The sequence below is a fragment of the Barbus barbus genome (genome assembly GCF_936440315.1).
Source record: "Barbus barbus genome assembly, chromosome: 10".
NCBI classification, from domain to species: domain Eukaryota; kingdom Metazoa; phylum Chordata; class Actinopteri; order Cypriniformes; family Cyprinidae; genus Barbus; species Barbus barbus.
The window spans coordinates 29,673,373-29,700,680 of NC_136738.1; the positions used below are offsets into that span (position 1 = coordinate 29,673,373).

The window sequence follows — 27,308 nt, forward strand, 5'->3', positions numbered from 1 at the left end:
AAATTTATAAAACGGTCCAACTTTATATTAGGTGGCCTTAACTACCCTGTACTTAAATTTAAATTAATAATTTGGTACAATGCAATTATTGTGTACATGTTTTTTCATTGTACTAATATTTTTTTAAATATATATATAATTACATCTGTAATTACATTGTTGACCCATCCCTTAAACCAACCCATACCTCCAAACCTGACCCTAACCTTACCCGTATCCCACCTCAATAGCAGCAAAAGTGATTTGCAATACAATATGACCACAGTAAGTACATTTTACTTATTTTTTGATGCAAGTACATAGTAGTTAAGGCCACCTAATATAAAGTGTGACCAAAAAACCTTACTGACCCCAGACGTTTGAACAGTAGTGTTTCTGAGAAACAGACTCCATAAATATAACTCTGAGAAGTCATAGCAATTTTGCACCAATCTCTTTTTTCAGTCATCTACTTACATGTAAAGGATTCCATTTTCCCGCCTTTGATGGCAGCGATGAAGACAAAGAAGAGAGAAAAAGCACATAAATTCAGGAATACAGCATAAGCATTAGGTTAAAGTACTAGTTAATGAACCCAGCTGGATAGCAATCAATCAGGTACATCAACATGAAATGCCACTCACAGTTAAAGCACGACAAAAACATGTAGGCAGGGTCAATTTATTTAACATTTTCTCATTAGCTCAAGTTAAAATACTCAATTGCGCATGTGCGCACATTTGCATTCTTCATTTTTGTTTGGTTTGTTTATAAAGCATGCATACGTACAGATTTGATCTTAGAGTGATTTCATGCTGACTTCGACAGGTACATAATCAGCAGAAATTCCACTTCCATCAGACTACATGTTAACAAGAATGTACCAATAGCACTATGTGGAATTGCAATTGTTTCTCATGGGAAAGTAAGGGAATTTCAACATTAACAAGAGCTAGATAGTTACCTACTGTTTTTTGAGCTCGTTTGGTAATTTAATTGCCATTTGGATCCACATCTTTTGTAAATCCTTGAAAACTTCTGTGCTTTGTGGTAATGTGTATGCAACTTAAATATAGATACTTTTTATTACTGAAACGCTGGAAAATGTTTAGAAGAAGAAAATTTCACTACAGTGAGCGAGAAGTCTTAAAAAGAAAAAAATATAACAATCACTTTTGAACTGGTCCATTTTTAATGGCAGCAACGGGTGTGAAATATAATTTAAAAGTATGTATTTAGTACATTTATTACTATAAAGCACTTTTATTGTGCTGAACATGTGATTGACCAAAAATAAATGCATTTCTGTATTTGTAGGATCACAGAACTCACTCGTCCACCGGGAATAAATCTTCATCTCAATGCGTGAGTTTTATCCATGAGGTACCATTCAAATTATTTTCACAGATATCCACCGTGAGAAACAATTACTGTCCGAATAGGGCTAAAAATATGCTGAACTGATATGTTTTCTGATATACTCATAACATGTGAAAGATCGGCCATATGACCATGCTTAAATTAGTGCCACAAGATATATTAGAGTCCCTGGCAATAAAGGGTCAGGTGTATTTTCTGGAGTCTCACCTTTCCTCTGGAGATGGCCCTGCAGGCGATGCGCACTATGAGATACGACCAGAAGGTGTGCAGGGCCTGCAGCAGGACGAGCAGCACGTTAAACACCCACCACGACGGGTACGGCCCCACGATCTCCCAGCTCTCAAACACAGTGGTGTTTAAAATCCTGCAATACAGGATATTTCATCAAGTACAGTGATGGTCAAAATCTGAAAAACATGATTTCATTTCATAATGTTCATGAAACATGCAGATGGTTACTCAGAGCACAACAACTATCAGATGAAGTGAGTCGTACTGTTTTTATCCACTTTTAATATTTCAGATTCTGCAGGTCTTTAGATCAAATGTAAATGAGTGATAGTGATCACTCTTTAATAAAAGCTCAGATTTCATAGCTTCCACTGTAGCACACGATGCACAAATCTCAACCTACAAAAGGAGACTAAATCAGAATTTACATGAACACAAGGGACTGTGACAACAGCTCTGTCAAGGCCATTTCATAATCGTCACTAAATGACAGTAAGGACTCTCAGAGGATCAGAGACTTCAGATGGCACCGTCACATCCATCATCGGTTCCTCACGCGGCTCCTCAGCTGAATCCAGATTAGACCGTTTCTCTAATTCCATTAGAGTCGCACAATGAAGTAATCAAAAGCCACAGCAGACACTTAGACGAGGTGAGTGAATAAAACGTCTTCCCGGCACTAAATGATTAATGAGGAAAATGAGCGGAAAAGGCACAGATGACTCATTCTGAAGAACATAATGAATAATGGATCTGAAAAAGCCACAGAAGTGAAAGTTCAGGCGTTACACCTGCCATTAACATCAGACGCAGGCGGTCTGCACTACACACAGGTGGAAACGGGGTCCAACACGTTATGCGATCGGATCAAACCACGTTCAGATGTAGTCGGACGTGTAAACGCTAATGCATCAGCAGGAAGAGGAAATATTGGATATGCATCTTTTGGATGATTGCACATTTAAGTCTTGTGGCTGTAATGAAACTGTTTATTTTTCATTTTTAATGTTTTACTTTGTTGTAATGCAGAGATTGCAAATGCAAGTGAAATGCATCCTCCTCCTGTGCGCTCTGAGGTTATGTGTTGCATGTAGGACAATTACGTTTGTGTGTGTATTCATACTTGGCTATACTTTTAATAACAATATGTCTCCACTGCAGTGTTATTTTATTATTAGCACTATTATAGTATTTATAGCATAGCATTTAATAATTGATTAATATGAGAGTTTTCATTAGTATTTTTGAATTAGCTTTAATTTTTATATTTTCATTTAATTTTATTTCATATTTTCATTTTTTTTATTTAGTTTGTGTAATTTTATTAGTGTAGTTTTTGTTACTTGAAATAAAATAAACATTAACTGAAATAAAATGAAATCTCAAAAGCTTTATTTCAGCTAGTTGCCAAAGCAGTTTTATTATTAATGTACTAAAATAGCTAAAACTGACTGAAACTATTGTTATGTTTCCATCACATCACATTAAAAACGGGTGATTTTGATGATTAAAAATCCCTTAATTCTAAATTAATTGTTTTTGACTATGGTTAATGCAAATAATGGGAGATGGAAACACGTTTGCCGAATAAATTCGTCCACGCGCATCAAAAAAGTCAAAATAGTGCGCTATGGGACGGCAAATCCTGACTAACCAGTGGACCGATCTTGTTGCACAGCATCTGAAATGTTGTTATGGTCGTTCATAAATGCCTGAGCAAAGTCTTGTCGTCAAAGTATTTCTGTATAATTGCCTCCCAGAAAAGTTAAATAATTCTAAAGTTTAAGTTTACATATAATATTTTTTATATCAGATTTATTTCAGTAAAGTAACACATTTTTAGTAGTTTGTTTTAGTTAATAATAACTAATATAATATAATATATAATTGTTGCAATAATTTCCTGTGGCAACACTGACACAAACAAATGCATAACTCAATTTTAGCCAAAACCTGGTTATTTTCTGAGCTGTAAGACTCTAAATGGTCTAATAAAATCATGTTAAAAATAGTAGTTTTATGAAAGCACAATGCTATTTCTTTCAGTGATTAAATGCCTATTATAGCTGTAAAGAGCATGAGGCCATCTGTTTCTCTCATTCTGAACCCGTCCACATCTCCACATTACTGCTGTAGCCATAGTAACTATTACTTGGCAACAACACTCACTGAAGGTGTCAAAACCTGAAATGAAAATGCTGCAAAAGATGATCAAATAGAAGTTTGGAGATATACAGATGAGAATGAGAGGTTCAGAGCTCATCATCTGTTAGTGACAGGACTGTCTTACCATACAGGATACACTCCCAGCCTGGAGCTGATGAACACCAGGGCAAACATGACGAACAGGACGTTGCAGAGTCTCTGGCATTTGGCATAGTTGGCCATTTTAGCAGCCTGTAAACACAGATTTGCTGCATGATTAATATCAACATTAATGCATGTAAATAGCACATCTTGCATCACTTTGCATCTTGATTCTCGATTGCACAATATAACAGATAATACCATAAAAAAAACCATTACGTCATCATACGAGCTTAAAATGGATAAACAAGTTAATTCTGTGGTTCGGTCTTGTTTTTTTTTCATTTACGTAAGACATGTTCCCTTTAGATCACTTAGATCCAGTGATCTGGCACTCTTAGAACGGCACCAACTCTGGCAATTTATAGATCCAAGTTAAAAAATCATTTACTTTCCGTGGCATTTTAAAATGGATGATGTTTTTATGAATTAATTATTTTTAATGTTTGTACTATCATTATGTTGAGGTATGATTGTCTGTGTCTATTTTGTAAAGCACTTTGGGCAACTTGGTTGTATTTATACAGTGCTATATAAATAAATAAAAGAAAAAGTAGAAGATATGTATAAATAACAAAATTATATATAAATTATTTTTCATTACATCTACATTATATATGTATATTTTATATTTGTTATTTTATTTTAAATGTATTTATTATTATTATATTTTAATAAATATGTTATTTCCCATGCTAGATTATTTATTTACATATTTATTTATATGTTTAATTAAATATATTTAATATTTTATTTATTTATTATATTTGAAATAACACTTCCAATGTTGGAGTCAAGTCAGGCCTTGTTGTTTTAACCTTGTCTCGCCCAGAAATGAAAATATCAATATTATCAGTGAATGTGGACTGTTTTTGTTCATAAAAATCTGCAATATAGCACTTAAGTCATACATGTATAGCACTTTTGTGGTATTAATCTGTACTTTGTGGAACTAGACAGCTGTGGTTTTCCCAGACGAAAGAAAGTCTGGTTTTGGAACAACATGAGGGTGAGTAAATAATAAATAATTTGTATTTTGGGGTGGACTATGCTTTTTAAAATGTTTAAGTAGCTGCTAGATCAGCCAACTAACTTTCCAACATTAAAATTAGAATCTGTAACTTTAAAACGTCATTTACTAATGAATTCCTGTTGCTGTAGGTTTTGACAAGCGTACTAATAATTCACAGGATTGGAGCAGGAAGTCACCTCCAGCAGGACGTCGGCAGCATCGTGCAGGCACATGACCAGCGTTCCCACCCGAGCCATGTTATTCACATATGAGAAGGTGATCAGAGAGATGGTGGCCACATGATGCAGGAACATCAGGAGAAAGTCCTGCAGGAAGTCAAACAGGAAGTGTAAACATTTTATGTCCTTTTAACATTCCTGCTATGCAGTACATTTTTCTGAGCTCATCATACATTTTAATACATGGATCAAATATGAAACTCATATCATATTAGTTACTTTAAATAAATAAAAAAATCACAATATCACAATTAAATGAACATAAGTGTAAATTTTAAATCATTGACTGTTGTTTGAGATCAGATTTACTCTAATTAATTAACAAAAAGTCTGAATAATATCAAATATTAACTTCAAGCTAGGGTTATAATTGTTAACTAAAAGTACAGTCAAATAAAATAAAAATAAAAAATAAGTAAAATAAAAACTAAAATCACAAAAATATATATATTTGTGACCCTGGAGCACAAAACCAATCGTATATTTGTAGCAATAGCCAAAAATACTTGGTATGGGTCAAAATTATCCTTTTTTTTAATGCCAAAATCCTTAGGATATTAAGTAAAGATCATGTTCCATGAAGATATTTTGTAAATTTCCTACTGTAAATTTAAACTTAATTTTCAATCAATAATATGCATTGCTGAGAACTTAATTTGGACAACTTTAAACGCGATTTTCTCAGTATTTAGATTTTTTTGCACCCTCAGATTCCAGATTTTCAAATAGTTCCTAACAAACCATACATCAATGGAAAGCTTATTTATTTCAGATGATGTATAAATCTCAATTTAATAATAAATCGCAAAAGAAAATTTGACACTTATGACTGGTTTTGTGGTCCAGGGTCACATATACACAGTGCCCTCCATAAGTATTGGAACAGTAAAGACAAAATTGCTCTGTTGGCTGTGGAGTCAAGACATTTGCAAATATGATTAAAAAATGAATATGAGACAAAAATACAGAATGTCACATTTTATTATCGGGTGATTCAACACATAGATGTTTTACCAGCTAATAAGTTCAGCACTTTTAGAGTTTCATCCCTCTATCTGATGTGAGCATAAGTATTGGAACAGTTGCCTCACAGGTCTTTCTAAGTGATCAGCTGTGTCCTGTTGCATTAATTCTTCAGATATTAAAAGCAGGGAATGTGTTGTATCAGTTATATCCATTACTTCTGTATTCTGAATCTTGCATTCGACGATGACACACACAAACCAGGATGAAGATGAGGGAGCTGACTTTGAGAGAAAAGCAAGCAATTTGGATGCTAAAAGAAAAGAGGAAGTCAATTAGAGCTCTAGCAAAAACAAAGGGCATGGAGAAATCAAGAGTTTGGCAACCACCAGCGACACCAGCAACCAACAACTACCCGACTCGGCTGAGAAAACAACTGTAGTTGATGACAGACAAATTATAAAAGCTGTGAAAATGAAGCCTAAAAGACGTGTCTGTAAAATCACCAACAACTTCCAGATAGCTGGGGTGATGCTCTGACAATCTACTGTCCTCAGGAGACTTTGACACAGAATTACAGATGCTACACAGCAAGATGCAAACCTCTGACCAGCACCAAAAATAGAAAGGCAAGATTAGAGTTTGCAAGAAAGCACAAAGGTGACAAAGATGAACCTTTATCTAAGTGATGGGAAAGCAAAGATGTGGAGGAAAAAAATGAACTGCAATGATCCCAAGAATACAGCCTCATCTGTAAAGCATGGTGGAGGTGGTGTCATGGCATGGGCATGCATGGCTGTCTCTGGAACAGGCCCTCTCAACTTTACTGATGACTTAATGTATGATGACAGAAGCAGAATGAATTTGGAAGCGTACAAAACCATCTTGCCTACCAATATTCAAGAAAATGCCACCAGATTCATTGGGAAGTGCTTCATATTGCATCAGGACAATGACCCAAAACACCCTGCCAGTTCAACTATATAAAAACTTTTTAAAAATCAAAAAACTAAAATGACAAAAACATACAACAAAATTACTATAACAAATGAAAATGAACCTTGATAATATAAAAGTAATTTAAAATATTAATAAAAACCATATTGATATTAACAAATATTTATTCATTAATGAAAAAATATATTTTTAGTATATCAGTTATACTAAAAGAACACTTCTCCCTGAAAGAGCTGACTTCAACTGCTAAACCCTGACTGAGCAATCAATGACTAACTAGCTCTTTATTTCCTGCCTGTTAGTCATTCGATTCATTTTCTTGCCATTACGTAAATGATCAAGTTATAATTAAAAATGTGTCTGGGCTTAACCAAAGATATTTCTGAAAGTCTCTTACAGCCTTTTCCATACTGTTTTTAAATTACAACAAGCATATTCAGGTTTTTAAGAGTCTAAAATGTACTGCAGAACAGGAAGGGCTAATTCAGGTTTGCTTCAATTTTCCCATAAACTCGATACAGCATGTCGCTATATTAGCAACTACAGGACCTGGGCCCGTATTCACAAAACATCTTAAGGCTAAAAGTAGCTCATAACTCACCAATTTAGGAGAATATCTTAAAAATAATGGGCGTATCAGCCGTAAAGTTTTGTCTAAGAGTATTTCACAAAGCGTTTTAGGGCTAAAACTAGCTCTTGACATGTTAGGACTAGTGAAGAGGAGTCCTAAGTCACTATAAGACCAAGCCACAAACTATTCCTAAAATGGTTGTTGCCGGCAATCTGCCTCAGAATATAAACATTTTAGAAAAATTTGACGATAATGAGCTTTTATGAAGGTATAGGTTCTTAAAAATATTTTATGTAATATCAGTTAATGATTAAAATTTTATTTCAAGTAATGGAATGTATTCAATGTTTTATTAGTACCATGTGAACCTTGATACATATATTTTTTTGTATAAGTATATGTAAAGTTTAAGTTTTTTATATTCTATTTTATAACAGTTATTTTTTATGTCAAGTTAGTTAAGTTTTTTTTATGATTTTATATATAACATTTCCAACAAACCTTAACCAGTATGTGTTGCCTTGCAAACACTAAAAACAGAAAAACATGTCAACAGTGAGCAGAGAAATGAGAGCGACTGAGTGCATGAGTCTGGCACAGAGGGGTTGTGAAGGAAAGAAGAGAAAGGAAATCTATAAAGCACAGACTGCAGGTGCTAACTGCGATTTCAAGGAGTCTTTGAGAGCACGCGTCCACCTGTTCAAACACACAGGCTGAGCTTCTCCTGCATTACGCTACAAAACCAATACGGCTGCGACAGAGAGCGCTCATGTCAGCTGCAGGAGAGCACTTTTGCATTGAGACCGCACAGCCGTAATCAACACGGGACAATTACACAGCCTGTGGAGCTCAATGAAGCTTTTGAGCGCACTGAGGGCAGTCTGGATTTTAGTTGTTTACATTTGCATTCATTTACATGACATCTGTTTAAGACTGACGTTGTGTCCCAAACAGGCGCAGCATGAGAAGTGAATGGGTCAAGTACTTTGCCTGTGCACAATGAAAGCAGAATTGATGTGCGGTATGGTGCAATAACAGCCAAAGAGAAGATAAATTATGTTAATGTATCATTATGAATTATGAGAGGCAGGAGTTTTTGGACCAATGAGATTTGACGGTGGGCGGGGCAACCCAGTCCAGCCTGAACAAACTGACAGAATGTCTAATTGAAGCTGGTTAGGAAAAAACTACAAAAATCATCCTAAATGCAAATGTATGACATTTTCCCAAAATGATTTGGTCCATGTGCACAAAAAAATTCCTGACTTTAGGTAGTTAGCTATTATTTTATTTTCATTATATTTCATATTCATTTATTCATTCATTCAAAGTTTGATCAGTAAGTACGATTTTATATATGTTTCTGAAAGAAGTGTCTTGAGCCCATCAAATATGGATTTATTTGATCAAAAATACAGAAAAATTAAATTGTGAATTTTTTTTACAATTTAAAATAACCATTTTTTCTTTTAATATATATTAGAATGTAATTTATTCCTGTAATTAAAGCTGAATTTTCAGCATCATTACTCCAGTGATCCTTCAGAAATCATTCTGATATGTTTATTTGCTGCCCAAGAATCAATGTTGAAATATTTTTGTGGAAACTGTCATACTGTATTTTTTCAGGATGCTTTGGATAGCAGATTCAAAAGAACAGCATTTATTACGAATGCAAATCTTTTGTAACAATATAAAAGTCTTAACTGACACTTTAGAACAATTTAATGCAATTTCTTAAAAAAAAACGTACTGACCCCAAACTTTTGAATGATAATGCATTTATGAATTTATTTCGTGTGCTTAATATGCAGACCAGCATTTTAAACAATATTCCCACTTTTCCATTTACTTGCTCCTGTTATCAAAAGACCAAATCTGAAAATAAATTTGCAACAAATTAAACTGCAAAAATGTAACTTCCAGATAAATTAGTATAATCTGTCAGGCACCCATTGACATGCAATATTTTCCAAATGTTCATTTAAAAACTGAAATTTATGCACATGACAATGCATTCATAAAGAAACTCAACTCAGTCTTGCATAGAAATGAACATCATGCATACTGATCGTAAATATGCATTTTTCATAAACTTATATGAATATCAGAAAACAATGAATATTAAACACTTTACGCCTCAGCTGAAATTAAGTGGCAGCAGTTATTAGTGGTCATGATTTCACACGTTTAAAAGGAAGTTCCCCCGAAACCTGAAAACCCTTCTGTCCCTGCACACTGCACAGCAGAGGAAACGAGCCCTGCACGTCGCTGCTAATAAACCCAGCATGATCCCTCTCACGAGAAACTCAAAGCGCTGCAGCAGACGCGTCTAACCAGACCAAAGCAACGCTCGCTGCCTTCCACAAAGCTATCTTTCACGTTCAGATGTGCAGTAACTGTTGCCAGCAGCCCAATACTGATGCTCTGAAGATGAAAAAGAGTTTTATCTGAGGCTGTAAACTGATGGTTAACGTACCTTTCTTCTGATGTCTGTGAATTGCGAGAAGAGCAGCGACAGATAGAAGGACAGCTCCAGTATGTAGAAGTAATGCAAATCCACGCTTAACGGCTATAAAAGTCAGACACAATATAGTCAGCAACACAAAACCACACATACAGCAGCCCTAATGAGTATTTTGAGCTGGGATTCCCAAACTTTTTTGGCAGCCGAACTCCTCTGACCTAAAATGTTAGTTCAATTTATAAGTTTAAGTTAAGTTAGCAAAGAAACAAATCCATCATTCGGGTGTTTTAACTTTAAACTGTCACTTCTGGCCAAAATAATACTCCATAATCCATAATAACGCTTTCTCTATGAACAAAATCCATCCCTCTCGCATCAAACTCCACAGAAGTATTTGTTAAGAAATGTTTTGGAATCTTTTCCCTTGTAAACGGTACTTGATCTGTACATATTTCTCTCCTGACTCCGATGTTACGACTTTTTCACTGGAGAAAGCAATATTATGGATAAAGAACCTGGCCAGAAGTTAATTTTTTTAATTTACAAGCATACAGGTTTTCTCTTCACAAAACAGTAAACAAATAGACAGGAGTGGTTTGGATTACTTGTGGATTATTGTGATGTTTTTATCAGCTGTTTGGACTCTCATTCTGACGGCACCCATTCACTGCAGAGCATCCATTGGTGAGCAAGTGATTTCTCCAAATCTATTCTGATGAAGAAACTAACTCATCTACATCTCGGATGGCCTGAGGATGAATAGATTTTCAGCAATTTTTCATTTTTTGGAGAACCGTTCCTTTAATATTTCCATTTTAACAAAACATTTGTATGCTCATGCTTCTGTAATGTTGATTAATGGTCACACGACATGCTGATAAACAAATAAAATTATTTTTATTTATTTGATAAAATATTAAATACACTTAAATTAAATGTCGAATATAATATTTTTATTTTTAAATGATGTATATTTTCATTGGATATTTCATTATTTAGTAGCTTTTCATCAACTCACAGACCCACTGACGTTCTGCAAACCGTAGTTTGGGAATCCCAGATTCAGGACCTTAAAAATTGCATTAAAAATGTAAAAACTGAACGATCTGTTTCTGTTTGACTACAATGTTTATGCATTGCCATGCAAAAAGTAATAGTCAGAGAGGGTAGAATATAATCATGAAAAAATATGACAAATGTTGGATCTCAGGGTGTTTACACGACACCATTTTCAACCAAAAATAGAAAACTTTTATGTGTTTTGGCCGTTTATTTGTACAACTAACGGCATATTCAGGCTTGAAAATACAGCGTTTTTTAGTCATTATTGCTGACCTGTGTAAATGGGGATCATTTTGACAATGTTGTCATCTGTATGTGAAACTTTTCAAGAACGCAAAGGAAAAACTGTTCCGTTTTTAGTAAATCGTTATCGTGTAAACACCCTCAGAGCGAAAAAAAGCATGATCCAGTATGACCTATTTAATAATTGTTATTGCTATATCAGACAGTATAAATGTACCTGATAGGGGTAGTTGTACCAGCACTCTCGGGTGTTCCACAGCCACGGGCTCTTTAAAATCAAACACAGACACACAGATGATCTCCAGAGCTTTTCAATAGAGACACAAGATAATGTCTTTTAAAAGAGCTTTTTGAATTCTGCTACATCAAAGTATGAAAAAGACTGAAAATACAGTCATTATCCTCAGTGCTAGCTACATAATTGAAATGCTTTGAATTCACTTTTTTCCCTCTCGATAAACCACATCATTATGTAGGAAAGTTAGTTGGCATCAAAGCCTGGTATTGTGTTTCCTGTGAGATCTGCTGTTGTGATCTGAGAATACTGACATATGATCCAATCCAACGCAACTTTTGGCTAATTAGCAACTTCAGAGCATCGTTCTCAAAGGCCACATATGAGAATATATGTTCTTTAAATGACAAACTATGAATACTGTGCAAGAACTATGGTAAATTCTCCTTAGGACAAGTAGGAATAAGTGCTTTATAGTCTTAAAATGTCCATGAATTTTATGACCAAATCTCTGTTTTCCTCCTGTGTTAAATCTGTTCGGTGATAACACTCTGTTTTGTTGTGATTCAGCTAGTTTGTTTGGTTCAAGGGTTCAAATGCTTCACTAAATTCAAATGCCTGTGCAGAAAATGAATCGGGGAAAACACTTCCAGAACCAAAGCTGATGAAAAATCCAGTGGTTATTGTTGTGTCCAATTTTATTGTTCTGCATTGCATGGATACAAATGGACGGCAAGTAAACAGATATTCTCTGGATGGTTTCTTCAGTTCGGAAGCTCGATTTCATTTCACTTTAGACTGTTTGTCTTCCCATGACCAATTATTTTTAGGACAAGGACACTGAAGAATCCAATACCAATTTCTCAATAGCCTGCTCCTCCTAATTAAGATGAATGCAACAGATGAATCTGTTCTTCAGTTGAGTCTGTATGAGCTGTAGGTCTGTTTAGGGTTTATGTTAGCCCACTTCCTCTCCTGCTCCTATTAATAACAGCAGCAGGAGGAACGCGTCCCATCTGAGGCAAATGAACTCATTCAGTAAAGTGCACTGTCATGCAAGTTCAAGCAGTTCCCCTTTAGCCTAGTTTACAAAGACACAGCATTACCTACCTACCTATGTGTTCCCTAAGATGCAGGTTTTTGGAACACTGGTTTTGAATTAATGTGCAAATGATGCTTAATACTTAAAAATTTTCAAATTAGTGCAGTAAAATCATATCAAAATGCTAACGATTGATGATGATAAGCTTCATTCAAGTCCATTTGCGATATACTGTGCAGCCCTAATTTGGAACAACATGCTATTGAGTCAACAATGAGAGAATCTTTATTTCTGTGTGAACTATCCTTTAATTGCTTTATTGAAGAGTCAAAGATGCGGCCAGCTCTTCTGAACATGTTTGCTTGGAGGAAAATAATCTGCATTATGGATAGACTAATGAATTATGGATAGCTTTATGAGAGGGAGGGCAGAGAGAGAGAAAGAGAGTTTATGGATGCTGTCTCTTACCGCACAGTACGACACGACAAATCAAATCAAAATCAAGTCAGAGCTGACATCTCTCAAACTTCATCATGTCTGCATGTTTGCTCCGCAAAACCCCAAGAGGTGATGAAAGGAAGAATAACTCTCAGTGTGCTGCTGCATTTTGTAGTCGTGATACCGGATAAGTAAATAAAAAACTGTGACACTGCATCTATTTGATAATGCTGTGAATAAAACAAAGCTTCTCTGCTCAACAACATCCTGTTAACAACTCGAGACGGAGAGTGTTTTATGGAAACAACAAGACTGAGAGCAAAACAGAATAATGGATGTATCGACTTGTCAATCATAAAAGATGTACTGTTTCACAATGACCATCAATTATTCAGTCAAAAGAGATTGTTTACCTTCTTCAGGAAGCGCACACCGTACGTAAATATGTACAGGTAAAACGTGAGCCTCCACCTGCGAAGAAAACACACAGAACAGGACATTCAGAAACATTCTGCATTACTATTGCACCATAAAGTAATTTTAATGCAGAAGCATCAACAAGAAACGCTTTGTGTCCTCATTTGGTCCAGAGATGGGGGAGGTGAACACAGCGATCAGGTTAACCCCACTCCTCACGCTCAAGCACTTCAACATTGATTAGGAATTCAGTGTGCAAGATGTCCTGTTTTTTACATCCTGCTGTTACCGTGACAACATTTCACATCACATCCTTCATAACAAAGGCCAAGCTGAAGATAGGACGCTGGCCTGGGCTGATATAACATCTCGTTCTGTCTGTTCCCTCCATAATTAGCCCTTAAATGAGAGCACTGAGAGGCAGCGTTTAGTGCATAACAAACATACACTACCGTTCAAGTTTGGGGTCAGAAAGGTTTCTTTAAAGAAATTAATATTTTCATTCTGCAAGGATGCATTGATCAAAAGTGACAGTAAGGACATTTATAATGATTTCTATTTCAAATGAATGCTGTTCTTTTGAACGTTCTGAATAAAATAAAATAAAAATCAAACAAATAAGTAAATAAATGCATCATGTTTCCACAATTATATTGAGTAGCACAACGGTTTTCAACATTTTCAAGTTTTGAGCCAGACTTTATTTTTGCAAAAAACAAACATGTTTCCAGCACATGAAAACTTTAGTACATACTGTACATTCTATGTCAATGTCACAAAAACCTGTTTGGAAAACTTTTTTTTTTTAATAAAAATTTTGATACAAATTTTAATGCAAATAAATGTGGTGTCATATGATAGATTTAGCCTAAATGTGGCGTTCGAATATTTCTTGGTACTGTTCAAATGTGCACTAAATATATATTATTTTATTATTATTATTAAATATATTTTTGATGGTAAGCAGTACCTTTGGAATTGAAAGTATAACCTGCATTTCTTAAATTGATCAATTCAGAATAGCCAACCATCCAGTATTTTTTAAATTGCCATTATTTGATTAACTTCAATACTCCAGTGGTTAAGATAAATCCCTTGATTGGCCCCGACTTTCAAAAAACACAAATGCTATGCTAATTTTGCAGTCCAATTCATCTTAAAACTAGTAATAAACCTTCAAACATTTAAGTAAAATGTGATTTTTCATGATATGACTCTTTAATAAATCTGGGTCCTGAAGCAACACCATTTGAGAGGCACTGCTCTAAAACGCTTTGCACCAGTCGCCCTATTTTTCAACATGTCATCTGTATGAGTCACCCTAAACCAGTTGTTCCACCACAAACCAAACACACACACTCTCACACACACACACACACACACACGCGCTTCTCTCACCAGCCTTTCCAGTGCTGATTCATGTAACCTTTTCCCCTATTCTTTTGGATTTTTTTTCCATCCAACAACTTCTGCAAGTCTGAATACTCTAGAGAAGTGTTTCTTAAACTTTTCGGGCCAAGAGCCACCTTTTGTTGAATTAGACTGGCCTTTGCAGATCTCTGAAAGAGCCTTAAAAACATATGCACAGCAAAAATAACAAACTAACATATACCTCATGATAACTGTATGCTCAAAACTGAGTGCTGAATTCAGTGTTGAGTCAAAATCAGCCCACTCTTTAAACTGTTTGGCTGATTTTTGCCTGCTGTCTTTTTTGCATGAGAAATAGTGGTTAATGCAACTCAAAGAAGAAAACACTACTAAAGCTCAAACAATAGAGCACTGCACTAACAATGGTGAGATCATGAGTCAGATTTCCAGGAAATGCATGAAGTGATCAAATGCACAACCTGAGTGCAACGTCACATTCAATGTCAATGGATGAAAGCATCTGCCACACGCATAAACGTACATGTAAAACACTGCCAGAGCAGGGTGTGAGCGGACAATATAAAAATGTGGCCAATGCATGCGTCTTACCGAGGTATAAAAATATATTAAAATTGAGAATCAGACATAAAATATTTTTTTTTATAGCTGTACATTTCCAGCGCTGTGCTGCATAACATCTGATGGACATCTATGGAAAACCACTGCTATTAAGACAGATGGCAAGGCCATCACTAGAGATTTATGGTAGTCGTTTGCACACAAAGGGAAGACAAATTCAGTGAGAGATGCCAATGTGCAACACTGAAAGGAATAAATGACTAAGTAGGCAAAACCCAGAAACAACTTCAGGTTCCATCGTCTCAAAGTCAATGGGTTTTTTGAATGGGTTTCTGGCTAAATGCCTGAAATAAGAGCTCAAGATATTTTCATGTTTTATTGTACAACATAAAATGTATTAGTACTACTCTACTTGTAATTTTTTTTTTTTTTTTTTTTTACTGATGATAAGCTTACTTGAAGCTTTTACTTCTCTTAGAGTGACCATAGATTATCTTTTTCTCTGACGTGTCCTGGTTGGGATTAAATTGCCTAAAATGCCCGTGTTTTGCCTTGTTTTCCTGTTGACAAGCTCTCAACAGTCCTCATATATTATATCTACACATATATGTACACATATTTTCAGTATACCAGTACCTTATTAGTACCTCTAGTATACTGCTGTGCAAAGGCAAAAGACCGTAACTTTGATTTTGGCCGAAAATGAGTTATTGATATTTTTGGGACATTCAAGACATCCTTTATCATGAGTCAATTTCGTTGTTTTTCCGAGAAAATAATGGGTGGTCTCAACCGTAACTTCGAAAAGCCCCGGGGAAACCAAGGCAGAACACCGTATAGCACCAGTTACGGCTCTTTCACTTTGTTTGGAACGCTTTGTTGAAGTTACGGCGTTCTGCCTTTGTTTTACTGTGCGTCAAAATGAAGTTACGGTTGCGTCTTGGAGTTATACGGTGTTCTACCTTTTTTTTTAACTGTCCATTAAATTCTGCCGCATTTAAATTACGATGTAGACAAACAAATTATATAGATCACGATCTACCAAACAGCTCCACATAACAAAGCACTGTAAAGACTTGGCAGCAATACATAAACATGAATAACCTAAAGATTTTTTTTTCTTTTTTATAATGCAGATTATTCACCAGGATGTCACTTCTAGTTGGACGTGTGTGGACTTTTTTTTTTTACAGTCTATGGTGTGGACTCGAATGCCGTAGCATGATCAATCATAAAATCAGTAGCCTACTAACAGTTCGCAATTAAATCCTTATCCTACCTTTTCATGTAACCAGATAAAATCAATCCATGACGATGAACGTTGTCAGAGATGTTTGATACATAAGCATTCTGAGCATTATTCCTGCTTGCTAGCGTTCACATAAATCCACAAGTCATTCATTAGGCTTTTTCATTCAGTTCAATATAAAAGCAATTATGCAATGTCTAGCATTCTTTTACGTTACTGAGCATAGCAAATAAATTGTGTGCAAAACGGTCACGTTTTACTTTTAGTCTGCTTAAGATAAAAAAAAAAAAAACCTTTAATACAGTCACATTACTATGCAATAGCCTATATGAGATAACCCATGATCACTAGATTTTATACAGGTGTTACTGTAACGTTTTTGTAAATGGTGATCAGCAACCAAATATTGATAATGTGGGAGTTAATGCCTTTTGCCTTAGTGTGACTTCTCACTTTTTGTAGACAATGCAAAAGCAGAGTACAGTAACTACAAAATAGGGGTAAAAAACTAGTTTGAGCCCACAATTTTTTTATGTAGATAATTTTCTCGCAAAAAAAATCTGAATTGTGAGTTTATTCTCTCAGTTCTGACTTTATTTCTCAGAATTGTGACTTTATGTCTCGCAATTGCGAGTTTATATTTCACAATTATGACTTTTTAACTCGCAATTGCGAATTTATAATCACGCAATTCTGAGAAAAAAAAGTCAGAATTGTGAGATAAAATGTAATTTTTTTAATTTTTTTATTCAGTGGCGGAAACGGGCTTCCATAAGGAACACACAATACAAAACAGTACAAAATATATTTTTGAAAATTGTTTCTATACCATTTTAAAACATACAAGCTAATAAAGAGGAACAAAGAAACATATAATTACATTCAATATAAAATATGCTTTAAAATGTACAAATGTAAAACTAAATGCTATTCCACTGTTGAGATTCTACTGTAATTTTTATTAATATTTTGAGCGAGTTTTTATTTGTAGTATTTTTGCAGTAATAAGTAGTTTGTTATTTTAGTACTTCAAGTTAAACTAAATGAAAATGTGAAATGGTGCCTTGGCAAGTAGCTGAAATAAAGATATCATTATTATTTAAAAAAAAGAAAAAAAGAAGAAAATTACACACCCCATCTTTAAATTTTAGCAAAAAAAAAAAAATATTTATTCTAAAAAAATATTATCTGTATAAAATAAATAAATAATAATAATATTAATCAATAAATAAATCAATAAAATTGTGAATTGAATTCCATCCAATATAATTCTTTCCTTTTCATTTAGTGAAAAACTATGTAGAAAAAAAAGTCTTGATCATTTTGAACTATTTTAAAACTAGTATTTTACTTCTTGCTTTAAACAGTTTGAATCTACTTACTGTTTGGTTGAAATGATGTTTCAAAAGGCTGAAATAATATCAGGATTATCCAAGCTCTAGCACTCAGTCCTAATTGGAAGAAAGCGATGCATTTTTCAGTGTGTTTCTCGGGTCATTATTTGAGAAGCTTTGGACGTCTTGCTTTCAGCTGCTGTACTGAAAGCACCAGACAGCAAATCAGAGCCGCTGGGCTTCAGCTGAAGCCTGACCTTGAAAGACCTTCCAGATACACCTATTCTCTCTGAGTCTCCTCAAAAACAGAGATGCTCTGTTCTGTAGTTGATCCGTGATCAACTTGCCTGACAGGCCTCTGAGGCCCTTCTGGAGGACTGCGATGGACCACGGAGTCAACTTCAAACTGCATCTTCCATTAAACCGAGACGAGACTTCTTCATAAACAACGGCTGAGAGAGAGAAAGATACTGTTGGGCTAATGAAGGCTTTTGAGCACAGTTAGGCCTTTGTTAAGCAGCGGCAAAATAATCAATTGAGGCATAATGAAATGAAAGGACTGCTTTTGCTGTTTGGTATCCTGGTAATTTAACACACTGCAATTTTGAGCTTTTTCCTTGATCAATAGTAAAAACAAACGAGCAGGAGTTATTTACTTAATTAGAGGTCATCGCAGTTGCCTGGAAACAGGTTAGTTAAACATGGGCGGAGGTGGATAGAGAAAGTCAGAGAAATCAGCATCTGAGTGAAATTTATAGATTTCATCTATAGAATTCATATACAATGACTGCGGTTGGTTCAATATCTACTAACTAGCAAATCAGCGATCACCTACTTGGTCAGCAGCCTTGGTTAAGTATTTTTCCCATTCATTTCTCCGCACAGATTAAAAAAAAATCCAATAGAACAACTTTGAATCAAAAACCACAGCAAATGACAATTTAATGAAAAAGATTGTATATATTATTATTGTTATTATTATTATTTAAAATCACATTTTTTAATTTGACAGAGAGCTAATATTCGGTTTAATATTTATATTCAGCATTAGTAGTAATAATAATATTAATATACTGATAAGTATTTATCAATATGACTATATAATAATAATAATAAACTACAATACCATAAAGCACAGCAAATTACAGAATTTAATCAAAAAGATTGTCTATATTATTATTTTTATTGTCTCGTCATATTGATATACAATTAGTGCAGCGCTATAAATAATCATTATTATTAATAATAAACCACAATCCCATAAATCACCGCAAATTATATCTATTTAATAGAAAAGATTGTCTAAATTATTATCATTATTTTATAGTCATATTGATATATAATTAGTGCAGCCCTACAAATAATAATAATGATAATAATAAATTACTACTACTAATACTAAATAAAAACAATCAACCAAATGTTAGATCACTGTCAATCTAAAAAATACAAAAATATAATAATAATAATTTTATTTTACAATGCAACTAAATATTACAATATGAATATTTAAGTCTGTCTTAATTGCTTTATTACAGGTTTGGAGGCCGGTTGTATAAACAGCTTTGACTGGCCTTACAAGTTAGTCATATATTTGTTTTTTTTATTTTAAGATACATAAAAAGCTTTACAAGATTACATAAAAGCTTAGTTTGAACTAATTTGAATTTAAAAAGTAATACTGATTACTCCTTGATTACCTGCTAGATGGTCAGACTAGTTTTTAAGCAATTGTCCTCTCAAATACTGCACAAACTGTAAACAGTATGGCAATATACTACTCTGAACATAACCTAATTCTGTCAGTGTTGTATTTTTTGGCTTAGATTTTTAATAAGTTGACATTTTCACACAAAAGTTCAGTTGTATTTGTCCTCGTTTTTGTTAGTTTTTTTTGGCACAAGGAGAAGAAACATTGATTCATTTACAGCCCAGACTCTCGTTAGTGGTGTAACCTCAACTGACTTTACACAACAGGGGTTTTTTGATCGTCTTTCTCACTTTGCGAGGCGCAGCTCACAGAGAGAGTGGATTATTCCACACCCACAGAGAATAAGGAATATTTTTAGTCTCCATAGAAACACCGTATGACTTGAACATTTCCACAGATTGTGTGGTCAGTTTTGTGCGTTTCAGGTCAGTATTTTGTCAGAGAGCTGTATGAAATCTGCCAGATGCTGTGTGTTTGTTGACGTTAAGCCTGACGCGGTTATTGCGTAATGTCAGAGATGACTGTAATCATGCTGCACGTCCAATCTCATCCAGAGAAGGGAATTTAACTGAACATAAGAATGACACTTTCTTGTTTTGACGTAGTCCAGAGTGAATTTCAGAATACAGTTGCAAAATAGTGTGTCTGGTGTATTCCAGTGTGTCTCTATCCAGCATCCAGAAGCTAAACTATGTGTTTTAATAATATAAAACTAGTGCAACAGACTGGTTTTCCACTGAAATAAAAAACTCAATGGTTTAACTTTTGAAAATGAAGAAATTAAGACATAGCCATAAATATCAGTATTGTAATTTCCCAGTTGTATTGAAAATATTATTATCATTATTATGTAAATTATTATTATAATTTGTAAAAGTTATTATTATTATTATTTAATCACATTTATTATTTTTTAAATAAATTAAAACATTTTTAAAGTGTAATTACAAATGCAATAATAATAATAATATTTAATATAGTAATAATAACAATACAAAATATTTAATATAATAATAATAATAATAATAATAACAAATTGGCAAAAAAGTGATTATATATCAAGCTGACCTTAATAATAATTATTATTATATAGTTATCTTGATATATAATCACTTGTTTGCCAAATTGTGCAGCCCTACAAACAAGCACAACAAACCTGGAATTAAACAATAAATAAATAAATACATAAATCACATAAAAAAATAAAATAATTTCTTTAATTTTAATTTATTTTAAAAATACATTTTATCACAATAAATCTTATAATTTATAAAGTAAATCACAATTTTTATCAGAAATATCGCAATCTGATTTCCCCCCCAAATTGTGCAGCCTTAGGTTATTCAGCGCAGTTAGTATTCAAAGGCCACCAAACATGCTCTCCAAAGTGCCTTCATCAAAAATCAGAGTCGCTCTATTATTCTGTGAGAGAAAGGCATCATTTCACGGTTCTCATTAGGCTACACTCAAACGTGAGCGTGTTCTGTGATCTCTGAAGACTGTGGCTTAATTGTCTCTGAAGTAAATGGCACAGTGTCATGCTTCAGCACTGATCAGATGATCACTATAACCTCTGGGGCTTTCAGACCCGACCGGAGATCAGACACAAACCGACAAATCACACCGCTGAGGATACAAACTCTGAACAAAACGGTGAAAAGTTGCTGACTTACAGCGATAAGAGCGACGGTCAAATCTATGAGTGACATGATGCAGCACAGGAACATCAGCTACTGTATTATTCACTGTTACTGGTAAAATATTCCTTTGAATCCATGTTTAAGGAATGGGAGACTGAGGAAAGGATGCGGAGAACAAGAATAGGAGATGCTGTGGACAGGATGAGCAAAGACAAGCAACAACATGAGAGTGTAGAGAGAGAAAGATTGAGAGGTAAAGAAAGACAAACAGGAATAGACTGTGGCCTACTTGCTCTCATGCCGCCTATCTAGTGGACACTGGTACACAATAACACACACAGGTGACACCTATCTAATGCAGACACGCTTCCCTCGGCCAGAAACCCACAGAGAACAACACAAACCAAATGAAATCAAAGGCTTTAATACCTCAGGTTAATGAAATCAAAATCAACTCTATTATTGTTCTGAAGTTTCAGGGTCAGAATAATTTTTTTAAAGAAATGAATACTTTTATTCAGCAAGGACGCTTTAAATTGATCAAAAGTTACAAGGTAAGTACATTTTGTTTAATGTAAGTACAACGGCTACTACTAAGGTCTAAACTAGGTAATTACTCTTTATTATGGACACCTTAAAATAAAGTGTTACCTAAATTACATTTTAAAAATATATTTATATACTGTATTTTTAATCCAATAAATGCAGCCTCGGTGAGCTTAAGAGGCTTTCCAAAAATTCTTCAAGAATATTACCGACCCCAAACTTTTGAACAAGTCCTGTCCTACATCTTTTCTCAATGAATATCCTGTTTCACACAGAAATGCATCATATTATGAAAGTAAAATGAACTTTTAATGCAATAGGCATCCTGCAGTACAATAACAAATTATGCCCTGACAAAAACAAGATTTCTTAACACAGCTGATTCTCACATGCTCTCGCAGAAGCGTGCCAGTGTGCTCGGTTTCTCCTGGTTGCGTCGTTGCCTGAACCAACGTTGGATGGTCCTCACGTCCCAGTCCAGCTGCTTGGACAGTCCCTCTAACCTCTTCTCATCGGGGTGCTGGAAGACACAGCAGACAGAAGCGTGTCACTGCAGAGATCCGCCACATTCAGAACACAAACAAACTGCCTCAATGTGGATTTAACAGCTTGAAAAATTCACTCGGTGCACATTTAAAACCGTTGTCTTTAAAAAGCCATCTGCACATAGGAGCGTAGTCATGCTGCGCAGGCATGCTGTAATGTCTGGAGTACTGGGGTTTCCATTGTGAATGAACCAATCTTTCAAATGAACAAAACATTGTCAGTCACTTCCTTGCACTAATTCATGATTCCCTCCTTTCTAGGCACGTTTCATTGATTTTTTTCAAGCTCACCGAACCCCTTTGAACTTGAGTCTGAACGACTCAGAATGGCACCGAAGAAAATGCATTGCATTGACAAAAGAGGATCTGCTGACCATCAATGACTGAACAAAAGGGGCCATACGTTCATTCAGTTCACATGCAAGTTTATTCAGTAAAACAAGGAGCGTTAGGAAAACCAAAGCAGAGTTTGGCCCAAAAACAGCTTTAGCAGGTGTGCAAAATGCATAATGCACAATTTATGAATCTGTATAAATGGCTGATGATTATACACTATTAGAATGATGTCAATTGCAAGCATAATAGTTACATTATTATCCAAGAATCCAAGAAAAAAAGGTACAATAACTTTCACTGGGTCGGAATCTTTTCAAAAGGTACACCTTTGTATTTACCTCTAAAGGGTGCATGTAAATACCTTAAAGGCATGTATTAGTAACTAAAATGTACATATTAGGGTACATATTTTGTACCTTTTTTATCTGAGAGTGCAGCACTATTAAAGGACATTACTGAAAATCAGTAATTCGGTCATAAGACATAGTATATGTTTGAGATTTTATACTTGATTATGATTTGTTATCGTAGCATTTAGCAATAAAATATTTTACACACACACACACACAAAGTCACATTAGTTAATTATATCTAATGTTAATAATACATGATGTTATTCTATATAATGTAATATTAATATTAGTGTTAATGTAATATTAATGTTAGTTAATGCATTTATAATGAGCAATACATTAGTTATTAAAATTCAAATTAGTTGAAAAATTACTAATAAAAATGCAACTATTCACCGTTAGTTCATGTTAGGTCAAGTCCCTGAAATAATACTAAGAGAAACAATTTTAGATTTTTGATTAGTAAATGTTGAAATGAACTTTAACCAAGTTTAATAAAAGCTTTCGAAGTTCAAGATTCAAGATTTAAGATTTTTGTCACATACACTGTTCTACACAGAAAATAACCTGCAGTGAAATGAAAATAAACTCTCTCTCATTTGATAAAAACACACACATATATATAGCAACATCATATGACCCCTTTAATAATAATCAAAACAAAAAATAAATTAAGAAAAAAAAGTATGTATTTATACACATATACATACATACATATATATATATATATATATATATATATATATATATATATATATATATATATATGTATGTATATGTGTATAAATACATACTTTTTTTTCTTAATTTATTTTTTGTTTTGATTATTATTAAAGGGGTCATATGATGTTGCTAAAAAAAGAACATTATTTTGTGTATTTGATGTAATGCAATGTGTTTATGCGGTTTAAGGTTCAAAAAACACATTCTTTTCCACATAATGTACATTATTGTTGCTCCTTTATGCCCCGCCTTTCTGAAACGCATAGATTTTTACAAAGCTCATCGTTCTGAGAAGCGAGGCGTGCTCTGATTGGCCAACTATCCAGTGCGTTGTGATTGGCCGAGTACCTCAAGCGTGAGACGGAAATGTTACGCCCCTTACCGTATTGTGATGCAGTGCGATGCGCGACGACACAAAAACAATATAAAACCCATTTTAAACGAGGTATTTGTTGCATCCAGTGGGGACATAATTACTGATTATAACGACTTATACTGTCTTTTTATGCGTTGCGTTGCATTGTGCTGCATAAACATTACCATGTCTGCATTTGTGATCAGAGAAACGACAAACAACAAGCACTACTCTACACAGCTCAAAACTCACGTTTGAACCGTCAGTGGCAAATTCTTTAAATAAGAAAACGTACTTACAGGCTGTGAGTCAGAAGCGGCAGACTGTCCTTGCAAAGTTGGAATTGCCCCACTTTATAGAAACAGCCTTTGTGCTGCATTGCTACAGCTAGCATTGTAGGCTAACGTTACTCTCTCAGGTTCAGGAAATGCGCTGCACACACTCTAATATTTGGGTTGAACTGTTCTGGAACAGTGTTGTAAATACAACTTAATCACTGATTTCTAGTTGTGTCCTCTTTTGGAAGCCCAAACAAAGTACTTTCACTTTCACAATGAAACACAGCATCTCCAACCAACAACACTACAGCGAGAATAATAGCTCCGCCTTCTTTCATTGCATGAACATTTAGGCGGTGTTTTGCAAATCTCCCCACACAGTGATGTAGACATGTGGGGGCGTGTTTGAATGAGCCGTTTTAGGAAGGCGTGGACAAGTCTTAACTTTTATAATGAATATCTCTTTGGGTTTGAGACTTTAGTCTTTACGACTTCAGGGATCTTATCTCTGCACGAACAGCTTGTAACACTCCAAAGAGAAAAGAAAACTTGAAATCGCATCATATGACCTCTTTAAAGCAGGATAATATATGGTCATTACAGTAAAATAAATCCCTTCATGATTCCTTTGGCCAAAAAGAGTCTCTTCTTTGAAGAAGTCGTCAGAATAGAAAATGATTGTACACTAAATGAACATGTACTGTTTTTATTCTAAAAATAACAGCCCCGAAACTGATGTCTATCACTAATGGATTTCATCCAAACTCAATCAGTTTCCAATTAGACGGTTGCATCTGCTAACATGCCAGCTAGATGAGCTTCCCCTGAGGTCTCTCTGTCTCTCTGCACAGCTCCGATTCAGGCAGGAATTGTCTTTTTATTCTTAAAGCGTGTCTGGATCTCGTGTGTTTGAGAATCTGAGCATTTGTCAAGGAAACTTAGTTCTGTTGTGGTTAAAAATAGTGGCGATGCGTCATTGCACATGAGCGCTGATAAAGCCACACACGTCAAAGAGCCACGCTATCGCTCTGAGACTGCGATTACCTGTACTGTCACTCCATACAGCCGTCACCATCAACACCACTCGCTTTCTTTCAAGACAAGGGCTCAAAAGGTGAAACATTATTCATCTTTTACATGGCAACCGCTGCTCTGCTTTAGTTCAGAAGTTCACGCTGTGGATTAAACTCTGTTGGCCTCGTTCCCAATTGAACATCAGTAAGAGCACTTACATTTGATTCAAGATAGATGAACTCACATTAAATACTGATTCAACTCAGTGGAGGTGATAGTAACGAAACACTCACAGTACCGTAGTGAATGTAGGAATAGTTCTGTTCACTTACACTAATGTGATTCGCTGTAATTGAGGCGTCTCTCGTTTCAGTGACTGTGAGAAGCGTTTCAGTTCGATTCTGATTCACAGTCTCTGCAGGTTTTAATCACGTTACTGCATAATTGAACAATTCTTTAAAAGATAAATGGCTGATAAAAAGCTTTTCAACATCATGATTCATTTCAGCACCAGCAAGAATATTTTTTTAACTGTTCCTTAAATACTAGTTTTTTACATTTGACTAAAAATCTTTGTTTTTTTTCATTTTTTAATAAAAAAAATATATTTTAATATAATTTACATACAGTATGTGTGTCTTTTAGTCATGTGTTCCTTTTCATGTCATGTGACCTCCTGTTCCTGCCTCTGTTCTCTCATTGGTCCATATTCATTTATCTTGTTATCTTATTTAGAATTTCCGTTTTCTTATTGGTTGTTAATGTCATGTGATTAATCCATAGTCTTGTATTTAAGCTCTCATGTTTGCCATTATTTGTTGTGTATTGAAGCATGTATGCAGTTCAATATTATTGTTTATAGTCAAGCTCATAGTTTATGTTTTGTTTCAGGTCTTGGATTTAATTCATAGTTGATGTTTTTGGATTATCGCTGTTGTAAATGAAACTTCACCTGAGTTCTCTATGTTATCGTCCTCGTCTGTTTCATGTGAGCATCATTTCACCTACAGTAGGTGAGGTACAGTATTAATGCACAAACACAGCCTGTTTGTCATTCAAGTGATAGTTCACTGTTGTTCTATCCTGTATTACTTTGTTTCTTCTGTTAAACACTAAAGACAACATCACGAGGGTGAGATAATGACAGAATTAAGATTTTTGGGTGAAGTGTCCTTTTAAATACAACTAAAATGGATAAGTGTCAAACTATCAGATCATTACGCCTCGTAAATGACCTGCCACTGTCTTTTATGCCATTAATATAAATGAAACGACAATATTGACAAGATAAAACACTCGCTTCTCTCGGCTGGATAACTCAATAAGACATTTCAATCTAATACAGAAGGAAAATGTTCAGTTAATTTGATTTGCAGGCCAGTACTAACACATTATATTTAAAGTTTCAAGTTTTTAACATTAATTACATGTCTACCTGGTGTTTTTAATATTTATCAATTAAATTTTTACTACTTTTAACACTTAACATTACTATTTTCCACCCAATGGCACCATTTTCTAAGGTCTGGCCTATGGAGCTAATTATTTTATTTATTTTTTCCTGTTTCTGCTGAAAAAAGGCCAATTGAATTAATATAATTATAATTGTTTGGGTGTGTTGGTATGGAGAAATTTGTGTGTGAATGTTTTTTTTTTTATTCTGACACTGCACAAAAAATAATGCAAAATTAAGTTTGTTTCTAATTATCAAAAATAAAAAATTCTGCCTGC

At 34.5% G+C, this 27,308-nt stretch overlaps 1 protein-coding gene across 1 annotated transcript in view; it reads right to left on the reverse strand.

Annotated features, from left to right (window-relative positions):
* Positions 1 to 27,308, reverse strand: part of cers6 (ceramide synthase 6) — a 40,665-nt gene that overhangs the window by 4,153 nt on the left and 9,204 nt on the right. Inside the window, exons 3-10 of the mRNA XM_079426476.1 lie at positions 22,363 to 22,493; positions 13,540 to 13,597; positions 11,629 to 11,679; positions 10,119 to 10,211; positions 5,107 to 5,235; positions 3,881 to 3,987; positions 1,567 to 1,723; positions 457 to 480 (exon numbers count right to left, since the gene is read on the reverse strand). Coding sequence (XP_079282602.1) covers positions 457 to 480; positions 1,567 to 1,723; positions 3,881 to 3,987; positions 5,107 to 5,235; positions 10,119 to 10,211; positions 11,629 to 11,679; positions 13,540 to 13,597; positions 22,363 to 22,493 — 750 coding nt within the window. The remainder of the gene's footprint in view (positions 1 to 456; positions 481 to 1,566; positions 1,724 to 3,880; positions 3,988 to 5,106; positions 5,236 to 10,118; positions 10,212 to 11,628; positions 11,680 to 13,539; positions 13,598 to 22,362; positions 22,494 to 27,308) is intronic.